Source organism: Neophocaena asiaeorientalis, unplaced genomic scaffold, assembly GCF_003031525.2.
Source record: "Neophocaena asiaeorientalis asiaeorientalis breed wild unplaced genomic scaffold, Neophocaena_asiaeorientalis_V1.1 scaffold603, whole genome shotgun sequence".
In the NCBI taxonomy this organism is placed as follows: domain Eukaryota; kingdom Metazoa; phylum Chordata; class Mammalia; order Artiodactyla; family Phocoenidae; genus Neophocaena; species Neophocaena asiaeorientalis.
The window spans coordinates 1908948-1923365 of NW_020175662.1; the positions used below are offsets into that span (position 1 = coordinate 1908948).

The window sequence follows — 14418 nt, forward strand, 5'->3', positions numbered from 1 at the left end:
TTTTTTTGCGGTACGCGGGCCTCTCACTGCTGTGGCCTCTCCCACTGCGGAGCACAGGCTCCAGACGCGCAGGCTCAGCGGCCATGGCTCATGGGCCCAGCCGCTCTGCGGCACGTGGGATCCTCCTGGACCGGGGCACGAACCCGCGTCCCCTGCATCGGCAGGCGGACTCTCAACCACTGCGCCACCAGGGAAACCCCTTGAATATTGTTAAGGACAGAATGGAGGAAGTTTCTAATGATTATATTTACTATTATAGAGTTATTGGGAAGTTTGAACTTTAGTAAAATGTTTTCAAGAAATTTGTATAGATTAATATAGGAGGTTTTAAAAAATCACTGTGAGGAGATTTTGAAAAGAGAGAATTAAAGAAACAAATGTTTAAAACAGAATATTTAATAAACAATAACATTTGAGATTTTATCTAATTTAAAAATGCACCCCAGATTACAGATGCTCTATGAGTGTTTGAAATTTGGAATTTGAAAAGCCAATAAGTGCTCTTACTCAACTTATTGGACAAATGTAGATGATATGGTTGCTTTTGGAAGGCTCATTGTTTGGATTTCAGCTTCTGATGAAGACTCTGACAGACCCAACCATAGCGAAATGCCTAGATCTTGAGTGAAACACATGCTTTAGTACATTAATGAAATTGCAAGCAGTCAGAAAAATCTTCAAAGACTGTACTTTTTAGCTCAATCCATCCCAAAGTGAGCTGAAACCCAACAAGTGAGCTGTAAGGAGAAAACAAATTGGAAAGGTAAAGGCACTCTAGGACAGTAGTAATATTAGGAGTCTACATTTGGACTTGTAGCAAGAAGAGGGACCCAGATTGAAATTTCCACATTAAGTCTGTATCTTTAAAAGGGGAATAAAGTAGTTCCAGGTTTATATCACACCCTGACTCCCTACAAAACAGCTGTAAATGCTCTCTGGAAAAGAGCATGCCCAATTGAGATGCATAGTTTACCCACAGATTAAAATCAGGCAAATAGGGTCTCATAATAAAAGGTCAAGAAACTAACAAGAAAACAAACAGCCATGATTGAGAGTCAGCAGAAAAGTCAAACAGTTGATTGGCATACTCCTTATCCAGGACCTTAGATACTAAAATGATCAGAGTAGAATATAAAATAACCATGGCATAAAAGGTTGAAGGAAAGAAAAGATGAAATCACAAAAATGAGCAAGTAATAAGAAACTAACAAAAATGACCCAGCAGATTTTTTAAAAGAACCAAATAGGGCTTCCCTCGTGTCACAGTGGTTAAGAATCCACCTGCCAATGCAGGGCACATGGGTTTGAGCCCTGGTCCGGGAAGATCCCACATGCCGCGGAGCAACTAAGCCCATGCGCCACAACTACTGAAGCACGCGCTCCGCAACGAGAGAAGCCACAGCAACGAGGAGACCGAGCACCACAACGAAGAGTAGCCCCCTCTCACCACAACTAGAGAAAGCCTGTGGGCAGCAACGAAGACCCAATGCAGCCAAAAATGAAAAAAAAAAAAAAAAAAAGGAACCGAATAAAGCATTTAGAAATAAAAAATAGAATTGTTGGGGAAAAACCTTTGATAATTAAATGGTTAAATATGCAATAAGAGAGAGTTAGTGAACAGGAAGATCAGTTTGAAGACATTATAGAGAGAGTAGCACCAAGAGACAGCAAGTGAGACAACAAGAAGGAAAAGAATAGAAAAAGTGGGAACAAATTCAAATATATCAATAATGACAGTAAATACAAGGGAACCAAATATGGTGTTAGCTCTGGGATTTTTATAGATGTCCTCTTTCAGATTGAGAAAGTTTCTGCCTTTTTCTAGTTTGCTGAAACTTTTTCGTTTTGTTTTAATGGTCGTTAATGGATATTGGATTTTGTCAAATGGTTTTTCCGAATCTGTGTTTCGGAATTGAGATGATGATATGGTTTTTCTGTTAATACGGTGAATTATACTAATTGATTTTTTTTATTATTGGCATATAGTTGCTTTACACTATACTGATTGTTTTTTTTTTTTTTTTTTTTTTTTTTTTTTGGTATGCGGGCCTCTCACTGTTGTGGCCTCTCCCGTTGCGGAGCATTTTATTGTTTTTTTTTTTTTTTTTTTTTTTGGTACGCGGGCCTCTCACTGTTGTGGCCTCTCCCGTTGCGGAGCACAGGCTCTGGACGCGCAGGCTCAGCGGCCATGGCTCACGGGCCTAGCCACTCCACGGCATGTGGGATCTTCCTGGACCGGGACACGAACCCGTGTCCCCTGCATCGGCAGGCGGACTCTCAACCACTGCGCCACCAGGGAAGCCCTGACCCATCATTTTATACACACTAGATTGAAAAGAAAAAGTTTGACAGTAGCAAAGGTTGGTGAGGATGTGGAGCTAAGGAAATCTATCTAGACATCATTTAGCATGTTCAACACCTCTATTCCTTTTGACCAAGCGAGTCCACTTTTAGGAATATGCCTTAGAGAAGCCAGTGAATAGATCCACTAGAGATCATATATGAACGTTCATAACAGTACTATGCATAACAGCAAAAAAATTGGCAACAGCTAAATAACCCCAAAGTTTATTCACATGAAGCTAAATAAATGAATTGTGACATGCTTGCAAAATGGAATACCATAAATTGGTGAAATTAACAAACCAGTGTTTTGTTAGATGTGTGAAACCTAAAGTCATAATTTTGAGTGGAAAAAAATGTCCCAGAATATAACATTCAGTAATTTTTTCCCCATTACATGCTTCTAATTGAAGTATAGTTGATTTACAATGTTTCAGCTGTACAGCAAGGTGATTCATCGTTCAGTAATTTTTTATGGCGTTCAGGGGAAGTAGGTGGTTAAGATGATAGAGGAATGTGCAAACAGATGCCACAGTAGTAATATTCCAGTTCTTTAGCTGAATGATGAGTTCTCTGGAGGTGATTTCATTATTATGCTTAATAACAGAAATATTATATACATATTCTCTTGTATATATCTAATATTACATGATAAAAATGTAGAAGCGCTTAGTTGGCAGAAATATTTAAGATTTAAGAAATTTAACATTGTGAGCTGCTGAATTTTTTGGTCATTATTTCAGTAGTTTCTGGGGTTTCTCAACCCCTTTCGATCTCAGGGAGCCATCTGCTGGAGAATTGCTTCATCTCATTGAAGATTTAAGAAATGTAATGAAATTTAACATTGTGAGCTGCTGAATTTTTTGGTCATTATTTCAGTAGTTTCTGGGGTTTCTCAACCCCTTTCGATCTCAGGGAGCCATCTGCTGGAGAATTGCTTCATCTCCTCAAAACAAGTTTAATTTTTTTTTCTCTGGCCTTTAAGTTTTGCATCCGATTTGAAGCCAAAGTTAAAAATAAATCTGGAAAATTAAGGCAGTACCATCCCTAGTACTTCAGTCGCTCTTTATATGTGGAAACCATTTTGCTACAGTGGCTCTTGATTATATTGTATAGGGATTTCCAGGAAAACACTTGCCAACAAGTGTTTCTTCTTTTAAAAGTCTGCCACTTGGATGTGTCACAGCCATTCCATTTACAGGGGAAATGAGAGAAAGACTCATGCTTAGCCTCTTCCCAGAGAATTCACCCTGTTTCTTTTCATGGTATCTTTCCTCTTCTTCACGTGTCCTAATTTGTGTACCTTAGATTTAATTTTAAACTTTGTAAAGGAAAGAAAAAGAGAGGTTTGACCCTGAAACCTAATGAATAAATAGGCAAAGACAAGGATTCAAATTAATCATTGCTATTCTAAAGAGACAGAGTATAGGCAGGAGCCTGTTCTCCCTATAAGTCAAGGATAGAGAGGTCATGTTGGGGAACAAGTGTTACAGGTGGGGTCCTTCCTACTCATATTGTTGGGATGACATATTCTCAACCAAGGGTTCCCCTTGGACTCATTAGCAATACTCTGGGAATGCTAGCTATGTCTCTATCTTCTGGAAATCTTAAAATGTCTAAACTGTGATAAAAATGGATTGAGAGAAACTGAGCATCTTTGGTGGGAACTGCCTATTAAATGGTAACTGGACTTTGTAGCAGAACCAGATTACTCGGGCCCAGACCACAGGGCAAGCTTTCTCCCATATCTTCTATTGATTTTTTTGGGAAGATCATGGCCCTGGTCCCGAACAAAATGGAAACTCTTGGTTTTGGTAACCTTAGGCAGAAATGTTTGCAGTAAATAAAGAAAATAGGCCTGACCTAGAGAGTCAAAATTTGGGGTTTAACAAACCCATTTGAGCCTCTGCTGTGATATTTGAGCACCCGAGGCAGTTATATCACCAGTGAAGTAGGCTGTTAAGTAATACCGAGCTTATAAAACTTGCTCTCCTTAGCCAACTGTGTACATTTGGAGAATAATGCCTGCAAAGCATTTTGACTTCCTCAGAAGAAAAGCCCCATGTAAGTACAAGGTACTGGTATGGGTTATGAAACAGCTGTGAAGAGATTCTGTCAGAGAGTGGCCAGACACATGAAATTGGCTTAGAGATGGTACCGTCTAGACATATATTTTTTTTCTTCCTGCCACTTGCAACAGGCCATTTCTCTGTTTGAGCTGTTGCCACACTACTTAATATGATCAAGCATCTCTTGGCCATGTGACACGTAACCTGGCATCTCTATTTAATGTTTTACGGTTTTAATTTTAACTGTGTCAGTTCACCTCAAGCCCATCAATCAGAAATCAAACCATGTTCTAGCCCCTGTTGCAGGCTGAGCTGCCTAATGTCCAAACACCTGTGTAGGCGCTTTGGCTGACACCTAAGTCGGTTTTCTCACTATTGTTAGGTGTCAGAATTCTTGACATTGGACATGCTAGCCAGTGACTTGATCTTGGTAAGAGTACTACGGGAAAATCCATTAACTCTGCGGCAAGTAGCTTTAGTCATGGCCTGACTGTACATCCTGAATTCAGTGGGATGCCTCGAGCAGATGCGGGTTCAGCACGAGCGACCGGGGATTTTATGTAATCCGTGTCAGGTGTTTGGGAGTGAGAGCAGTGCGAAGTGGTGGGAGGATTTTGCCTCTCACGGGAGGTGGTTACTCGGAAACCGTCATGACTGCCCCTTTGATTGCTGTTAGCATCAGCGTTATTGTTTGGTTTTATGAAGTAAGCGGTGTCCAGTCAACCTGGGAAGAAGAAGCATCAGTTACGAGGATGTACTTTCCATTCCAGGGGACATGACTAGAAGAAACTTCTTAGGCTGAACTCTCTGAACCTTCCCTTCCTGGGTTGCAGTGTTCTTTAGGGATTCTCAGGACAAATATAACTTCAGTCTCTGATCACTGTCGCCAGATGTTGATATATGAGGTGTATCTGTTATCAACGGTAAACCAAGAGCATTTTTAAAGGTTCACTTTTTCTTTTTCTGTGCTATCTTTGTATGGCATAATTGTGCGTGTGTGTTTTATGTTGATCCACATGCTTACTTGGGATTCAGATAAATGGAAATGAAATTTGGGTTTATCTTAACCCCAAATCACAAAATTCAGAAATCATTACCCTATAGCCTTTAACATATAACCTGGTAGTGTTATTTGAATGAGTTCTTCGTTTAGTTTCAGTTCTTTGAGTCGGGGATCCTGTTACCGTTTTTGGCACAGTTTTATTTGCTGAATGATTATTTCGTGTGATTGTCCTTTATGTTCAGAGGTGTTCGTAACATTATTATTTCTCTTAGATGCAACTATGGAAAGACTGGCTAAATACAGATGACTTTCTCTTTAGTTTTTATTAGTGGAAGAAGCATGCATACAGCTCTGGGTTGTTTTGTACCTGTCCATTTGATATGTTGCCTTTGTGCTTGTCGCAAGATTACTCGGAGGAATGTGTTACTAATTGCTTATTAAATGCTATTCTGTGTTTCCTTAGATCCAGTTGTTAAAAACCTGGATCTAGCTCACTGACTGCGCATTCCTCCATCAATCCATTCATTCAACAAATACTGAGAGCTGCAGACTGCCAGGCACTGGGTTAGTCACTGGTGATACAGCAGAGGACAAGATTGTCCTTCCTTTATCCAATAGTTTTTCACCTTTCTGGGCCAAGCTGCTGTAAAATACATTATTTTGCTAATATTAGAAAGGTTATCATACCTGTTTTTGTTACCGATCTGTAATAGTAGTCAACATTCCACTGGAAATTGCAGCAGGGTACAGGTGACATTCTACTAAAGATGTTTAACAGCTACAAAATGGTTGTAGCCTCCTAAAAAATAAGAAAATTCCCTGGCAGAAAAAGATAATGAGGGAATAAAGCTAGACTAAAGGAGAACTCTCACTCCTGTAAGGCTTGTCTCCCTCCTATTTTCTCTGCACAGTTTCTGAAACTTCCTTTTTCTATAGCTGTCTCCCCAGGCTTGCTCAGGTATTAAAAGTGATAACTAGTAAACCTTATACAGTTCTTTGTGTTGAAGGTCAGTGTTGCTGGGACAAGGAGAAGACTTTCCTCTTTCACCCCACACGGCAGACAGGGTCCTTCCTTTCCCTTTCTCAATATACAATTGAATAATTGTATATTACTCAATCATGTGTTTCTGGAGAGAGTATTCCTCAGTTTTATTGTCTGACTTGGAGTTAGACATCTCATGTCGGGCATTTCAGGGCAGGGAGGAGAAGGAAGGCTTTACCATGGGGCGTGAGTGTGGGAGAGATTGTGAGACATGAGACACGTTGACCTGAGCAAGGTCCTCCAAATCCCATTGTGAAGGCAGCAAACATTTTGTTTGCGTAGACTTGCATAGATGCTGCCCTCTTCTCAGGATGCAAAAGGATGGGGAAAGATGACTTTTGAGGTCCCTTTCATTATTTTTATAGCTCTGTATTCCTCCCCTCAGCTTTACTGAGGTATAATTGACAAATTAAATTGCAAGATATTTAACGTGTACGCTGGTGAGTTGATATACACATACATTGTGAAAGGATTTCCACCATCAGATTAACACATTCATCATCTCACATATTTACCTTTTTTATTTTTGGTGAGAACATTTAAATTCTATTCTCACAGCAAATTTCAATTGTACAATATGGTGTTTTCAGCTGTAGTCACCATGTTATACATTAGATCCTCAAACTTTATTCATCTTATAACTGAAAGTTTGTATCCTTTTGCCAACTTCTCCCTATTTCCACCTGTAATGGCAGACCCTGGCAATCACTTTTCTATTCTTTGTTTCTATGAGTTAGACTTTTTTTTGTTTGATTCCACATATAAGTGATACCATGTAGTATTTGTCTTTCTCTGTCTGATTTATTTCACTTAGCATAATGCCCTCCACGTTCATCCATGTTGCAAATGGCAGGATTCCTTTTTTTTTTTTAAAGGCTGAATAATATTCCATTAATGTTATAATATACTTATATTATATTACACCTATTTATGGGTATAATATAAATTATATAATATGAATAACACATATAAATATTTATAAGTATATACCACATCTTTATCCATTCATCCATTGATGGCCACTTAGGTTGTTTCCATACCTTGGCTATCGTGAATAATGCTGCTGTGAATGTGGGGCTGCAGATGTTCCTTCAGGGCAATTACTTCATTTCCTTTAGATATGTACTTAGAAGTGGGGTTGCTGGATCATGTAGTTAGCTCTATATTTTAAAGAGGAGAAACTAACTGAACACATTGAGGACCAAATAGAAGTTGTCCTTGGTGGTTGGTGGTGGTCAGAGCAAGGGTCCCCAACTCCAGGGCCGTGGACCAGTACCGGCCCATGGCCTGTTAGGAACCGGGCTGCACAGCAGGAGGTAAGCAGCGGGCGAGCCAGCCAAACTTCATCTGCCGCTCCCCATCGCTCCCCATTGCTCCCCATTGCTCCCCATAGCTCCCCATCGCTCCCCATTGTTCCCCATCACTCCCCATAGCTCCCCATCACTCCCCATAGCTCCCCATCGCTCCCCATTGCTCCCCATCGCTCCCCATTGCTCCCCATTGTTCCCCATCGCTCCCCATTGCTCCCCATAGCTCCCCATCACTCCCCATTGCTCCCATCACTCCCCATAGCTCCCCATCACTCCCCATAGCTCCCCATCACTCCCCATAGCTCCCCATCGCTTCCCATTGCTCCCCATAGCTCCCCATAGCTCCCCATCGCTCCCCATAGCTCCCCACCACTCCCCATCGCTCCCCATTGCTCGCATTACTGCCTGAACCATCCCCCCTCAACCCCGGCGATCTGTGGAAATATTGTCTTCCATGAAAGCGGTCCCTGGTGCCAAAAAGGTTGGGGACCGCTGGGTCAGAGGACAATGGTTCAATGATGAGAGCTGGAAATCCATGGCTCAGAGCTCTTGCTTCGCCTTTGTGGTTCTTAGGGGATCAATATCATATTGTCACAATTATTCCATCTAGTGCAACCCTCTTAGGTTTGTGGAGAGAAAACATAACTAAAAGTGATGTTATAACATTTTAAAAATAATAAAGTGTTCTTTTTAGCCTATGACAAATTTCTGTCTATAGGAGGAAGGTCAGCAAAATTGTCAAATAGTCTTGATGATCCTTGATAGTTTTCTCCATAATCTGACCCTGTTACTTTTTCTCTATCCACCATCCAGCTTTATGGAGATTTTATTGACATATAACATATGTAAGTTTAAGGTGATGGTTTGATACACACACATACATACACACATGGTAATCATTTTGCTATATATATATATTGCAAAATGATTACCACAGTAAGGTTAGTTAACACTTCCATCCCCTCACGTAATTACCATTTTTTTTGGTATGGTGATAACATTTAAGATGTCCTGTCTTAATAACTTTCAAGTATATGATACTGTGTTGTTAATCATAGTCACCATGCTGTACATTAGATGCCCGGACACAATCAACTGCTTCTTCCTCCCCCCTCCCCAATTGAGCTCTCCTAGCAAAACTTGGCTCTGGTTAAATGTCTCTGCCTACTCTACCCCTCCACCCATTCCTGCACCCAAGCAGCTGAATGTGGCTGAAGAAAAACACACAATCATCTTAACATGCCTTACTTTAAATTTATGACATCATATCTTATGTGGACTCATAGGATGGCCTGGCAGTCCTACCTCATTTTCTCCAAGAATTCACTCACACACTCTTCAAGTTGACTATTCCACACTTTTTCCTGTTGCCTCAAACCACCACCATTTCTCTTCTCCTTTCCAGTTTTTTATTTGACTAAGAAAAGAAATATGGTAACTTTCACGTATTCCCACCACCAAATCTACCCGCCCGCCGGCACCTGTGCCTGCTACGGCAGAGGATGTAGTTGAGCAGGCCGTGCACTGGGCCCCCTCCCCTCTCTGTAATAGCAAAGAAGCCAGCCTTATATGGTGGCCACTACGTGCCAGGCTTAGTTCTAAGTACCTGATATATTAACTAATGTAATCCTTACAACAGCCCTGTGAGGTAGGACTCATACCAGTTTTACAGTGAGAGAGCTGAGGCACACCAAAATTCAGTAACTTTCCCCAAATCACGCAGCCATAATAAGTTTGTGTGGCTCCAGGGTCCATGTGTGTAACCTCTCCATTATACCTCATCTCTTGGGACATTCCTCCAGCTGCTCTCCCCTCTCTCCTGCGTCATCAATTTCCCCCTCTCTACCAGATCTTACTCATCAATTACAAGCAAATTCTAGTAGCTCCTATTTTAAGAACCTACCCTTGACCCCATATCTCCTTCCAGCTACCCCCTAATGTCCCTGTTCTCTTTTTCAAATTTCTCCTGTTTTCTCTATTTGCTGTGTCTACTTCCATTTTCCTAATTTTCTTTGGAAGCACTTCAGTCTGACTTTTGTCCCTACCATTCCAAGGAAACGAGTTTTGTCAAGGTCACTAATGACTTCCCAAATGTCAAAGCCAGAGTCTCAGTTTGCTACTCAGTCCTTCAATCTTAGTTTTTCTCCCACCTGTGGTCATTTTTCTGTCTCCTTTGCTGGATCTCCCTCTGCTGGCCAACCTCTAAATGTTCGATTGTCCAGGGCTTGGGCTGGACCACTTCGCTTTCATCCACTCTCATTCTCTTGGTGATCTCAGCCAGTGCCAAGGCTTTAAATATAATTTATAGGCCGATGATTCCTAGGTTTTTATTTCTAGCTTTGACCTTCCTTAGACTTCCAACATTTCCATTTGTATGTCATAGGCACAAGCCACCACACAATTAATATATCTCAAATAAAATTCTTGATTTTGCTTTTTATTCTTTCATTCCTGTTTTCAGTAAAGTGGGGTCTTCCTCCCACATCGCACATTGTAATTATCAGCGAGCCTCTATCTTCAAATTACATCCCAGATTTGACCACTGCTCTCCCTTTCCCCTGGGTTTTGAAATAGCCTCCTATTGGGTCTCCCTGCTTTGTCTCTTGCTCTGATATAGCCTATACTCTGCCCTACAGCAGAGTCATTCTTTATAAATATATGTTAGATGTGGCCCCTGCCTACCCCTTCCCCGTCGTTTCCTGTATTCTCTCTGTCCCTCCTGCCCCCCAGCCCAGTCTTCTTTGCCATTCTTAGAACACAGCAAGCAGACATCTGCCTCAAGGTTTTGGTCTTGCTGTTCCCCCTGTTCTCCTCTGCTTGGAATGTTTAATGACCTAAATGAAACAAGAGAATTCATTATTTTGTTATGATCTCTGTTCAAACTTTACCTTATCAGAAAAACTTTCCTTGATCTCTCCATCTATAATAGTAGTACCAGGCATTTTCTATCTTCTTGCTGGTTTTAATAAGAGTGTAATGTATTGTATATCTATTTGTATATCTCTTTGTTTGCTGTACATCTCCTGAGGGACATATCAGCTCCATCAAGGCAGAGACATCATTGCTCTATCCCTAGTGCCTGGAACTAGGTGTTTGATAAATATTTGTTGAATTTTTTGAACAGTGACAGGTATTAAGGCCCACAAAGTTAAAGGATATATAAGAATGAGAAAGATTAGAGGTAATATTTTTTTAAGTTAAGAAAACCTGTAAATGATAGATGAAAAGGGATATATGTGGAGAAAATTGTCTGGAAGAGGAAAAGGAAAGTCTCAGAATTCTTGGGTGGCTTTACACCTCCCTCTCCTCTTTACCATCTAAAGAGCGTTCCCTGTTGCAGTCACCACTGTGTTCAGAGCCAATGGGGAGACCAAGGAAAAGGCCTTCAGTGGATTTTGTGGGCCCTTGTCCGGGGCTTCAGAGGTGCCTTCAGGATGTGGGTGGGGGCTCAAAGTATTCCTAGAAAATTAAAATTAATGAAATAAAATGAAATTGGGGGCCTTATGTTTCCTAATCCAACACTTTTTGAAGCATGACAGATGACACGCTGTGAATTTAACTCTTATGATGATGGTAATGATAATGATTTTTTTCATGTGTTGCTTTTCTGACTGTCCTTGATCAATATTTCATTTCCCAATCCCCTTTAGAATTGTATGGAGAACGTTGATGTAATGGTTTCCCGTCTCTTGGGTCACTCCTCTGTAAGGAACACAGTACAGGTGTGGATTTATGGACCTCCCACTTAACACTGTTGTGAGTTCTACTCACTCATGTGGAGGAAGAACAGAAAGAAAACTGTGCCAACATAATAATTCTCTCGTTTAGTATTATGAGATAGAAAGAGATTGGAACACTCCTTTTAAATTCTGTTAGTATTTCAGTGTGCTTTCTAACAGATAAATCTTTAATGATCTCCAGAAAACAGGAAGAGGATGTTTCCTACCCTTGTAGGTATAAATATGGCTGTAACAAAAATCCGTATTACCTGAACTTTGACTCCCAATAAACATGATGCATGGTAATCATCTGACGTAGCTGTGGTTTTGAAAGTTTAAAATGTGAGGATACGGTGGGCATGTAATCCCGCAAAGCCCATATTGCTCAACTTTAGCTATAAAATTTGTGTGAAAAGGCCAATCATGATTGTTTTGTAGTGTTTGGGTCATTTCAAAAGATTCATTTGTATGCACTCACTGTATTTCTTCATGTTCCCTTTGCTTTCTTCTTGCCTAGAGGGAGAAGAAGATGAGGATGAAGAAGATGAGGAGGATAAAGATGCAGACTCCCTGGATGAGACCTTGGGTGGTGACACCGAGCTGCCTGGGTTTACTCTCCCTGGCATCACGTCTCAGGAACCTGGCTTAGAGCAGGGAAACGTGGTCTCTTTGGAGGGAGCCACCTACCAGGTGCCGGACACCATCGAGTGGGAACAGCAGAGTCAGGGCCTGGGTAAGAGTCATGTGTGTTTCTTTCCCTCCCATCTCCCCTCATTTTAGTTTTCTTAGGTGACAGCTTTCCTTCATTGGCATAGATTATGGAACAAAATGGATCTTCTGTTTATGGGTGTTTCAGCTGGGAAAAGGTTCTCAGTTCTTTCTTCACTATGTTTATATTTATACTCTTCAATAGTCAGCCTCCAAACAGTCTCCATCTGCCCACGAAGAGCACGGTTACCTAATTTTTGGAAGGAATTCCATCTTTCCTTCCCAGCTGGAGGACAGCTGTCGGCTTTGGGAGGACTTCCAAATGGGGAGGAATTGCGTGTAACCAGTCAGCTGCGCAAGCAGCGTGAACGGACTGGAGTCGGAAAACAAATGGATTTTGTCATCCTCTGTCCTTTTAGAATTTCCTCCCCGGGGAAATCCTTCCTTCACTTCTGGGTGAGCTTGCAGCCATCCCATGACTTCTCTCCTCATTCTCGTGGTTGCATTTCATCATCAAATACAATCTTGTTTCAGCAGTTAGTGTCCAGACAACTCCAAGCTTACTCTCTCTTGCGCCTGGCCTGGATGTTCGGTGAGAGTCTCCGTGGATGCAGGTTGACCCTAACTCTGACACTCTCTTCCTGTCAGCAGGGACGTTCCTCTGTCTGTCTCCTCTTACCTTTTTCTGGAGAGATGCTATTAAGCCCTGGGTGATTCTTTGAGGCCTCACTCTCTTGACCTGAGGGGAAGTGACCTCTTCTCCAAAGAAATCTCCTCCCTGAAACTCTTTTAGTCTTTAAAAGGCCCATTTATACCTTAAGTACAGCAGAGGTTAGATTGAAGAGTCATATAACCAGCGTTTGGAGTATTTCATTGGAAATTGGGGTGTTGGTCTTCGACTTCGCTCTGGAATATCATACTAGTGTATCCTGGTGCCTCGGTTGAAACTTCCAATTCAGAATCTTATTACATGTGATTTCTTAAAGATTGTTCTCCTCTCCTCCCATGAAAACTCTTTCAGATTAGTGATGAGGAAGGGTAAGTGCATTAAAATGAGTATGGAGTGGGAAGGTCGCGTCATCTGTTTATCACACGATTGTGTAGTTTAAAACAAGCTCTCTCGCTTTCTTCAAAGCTCAGACTGAAGTTGGTAAACCTTTAAACTTTGGCAGTCAAAGGGGGAATCCTTTTCCTAATCTCTAAAACTAAGGAAACATACATAAGGATCTTCAATGTCATCTTCTCTTCCATTATAGAATTCTTTCACGAGCTGTCCTTTAGATTTGGTTAATTAATTTATCCAAAAAATGGAACACCTACTATGTTGCTTTGCAAGGCATTGGAAACACAGAGAAAAACAAGGCAGTGCCTTTTATTGATTAGAGCAGAGCCCACTTGTAAAGGCTTCAGTGCAGGGTGGGTGAATTCTATAATAAAAGTAGGGTTATAGGAGGCCAGAACAGAAATGTAGAAGGGGGCCATTTAGAGTAGCTTGGAGAGTTCAGAGCTGTCACTTGAAGGATATATAAATAGGAGATAGCTTGCAGGAGAAAGAGGTCAAAGACAGAACATACACAGAGACACTGGAGGGATGAAAGAGCATGGCATAATACAGATAGGTTGGCAAAGAACATTGTAAGTGGGTAAAAAGAAGCTCTAGGAGATACAACAGCAGACAAGGCTGGAAAGGTAGGGTAAGCAAGGATGCATCACGAAGAGTGGTGACTGCCAAGAGGTTTTCCCTTGTCCTTTATGAAAACCGTTCTAGTGATAGTGCAGTGGAGGAACAGGGGAGGAGCGTGAGACTGGGGAGAGAGAAAGGCTGCTTATGAGACCAATGAAATGTCCATGTGAAGAGCGAAGGCGTGAACTAAGGCAGAGGAAGTGGGATGAAGAAAAAGGAGCCAACCTGAGAGCTTTTTGTCACGGGTACTAACTGATTTGGGAGGATGAAGAAAAATAGAAAGAGAGTTGAGGATGATTTCTAGGTTTTTAGCCTGGGCGAACAGGTGGAGAGTGATATCTCTGATGAAGAGAGGGAATAGAGAGAGTGACGTGCACTTGGCATATTGGGGAGATGATGAGCTAGTTCGGGCACATTGAATACGAGGAGCCTGTGGGCTGTCCAGGATGGACTTCGATTTTGAGTCCTGAATTCAGGGAAGAAGTCTGCGACTGAGAAATTATTCTGGGATTATCACCCTCTAGGTTGACATAAAGGTTG

At 41.5% G+C, this 14418-nt stretch overlaps 1 protein-coding gene across 2 annotated transcripts in view; it reads left to right on the top strand.

The window, feature by feature from the left end:
• ARMH4 (armadillo like helical domain containing 4) overlaps nucleotides 1-14418 on the top strand; it is a 122239-nt gene that overhangs the window by 25351 nt on the left and 82470 nt on the right. The window contains exons 5-7 of one of the 2 annotated variants that reach the window (XM_024731496.1): nucleotides 1615-1629; nucleotides 11689-11704; nucleotides 12006-12219. In XM_024731496.1, coding sequence (XP_024587264.1) covers nucleotides 1615-1629; nucleotides 11689-11704; nucleotides 12006-12219 — 245 coding nt within the window. Of the gene's footprint in view, nucleotides 1-1614; nucleotides 1630-11688; nucleotides 11705-12003; nucleotides 12220-14418 lie in introns of both variants that reach the window. The other variant, XM_024731497.1, reaches the window with a different exon arrangement.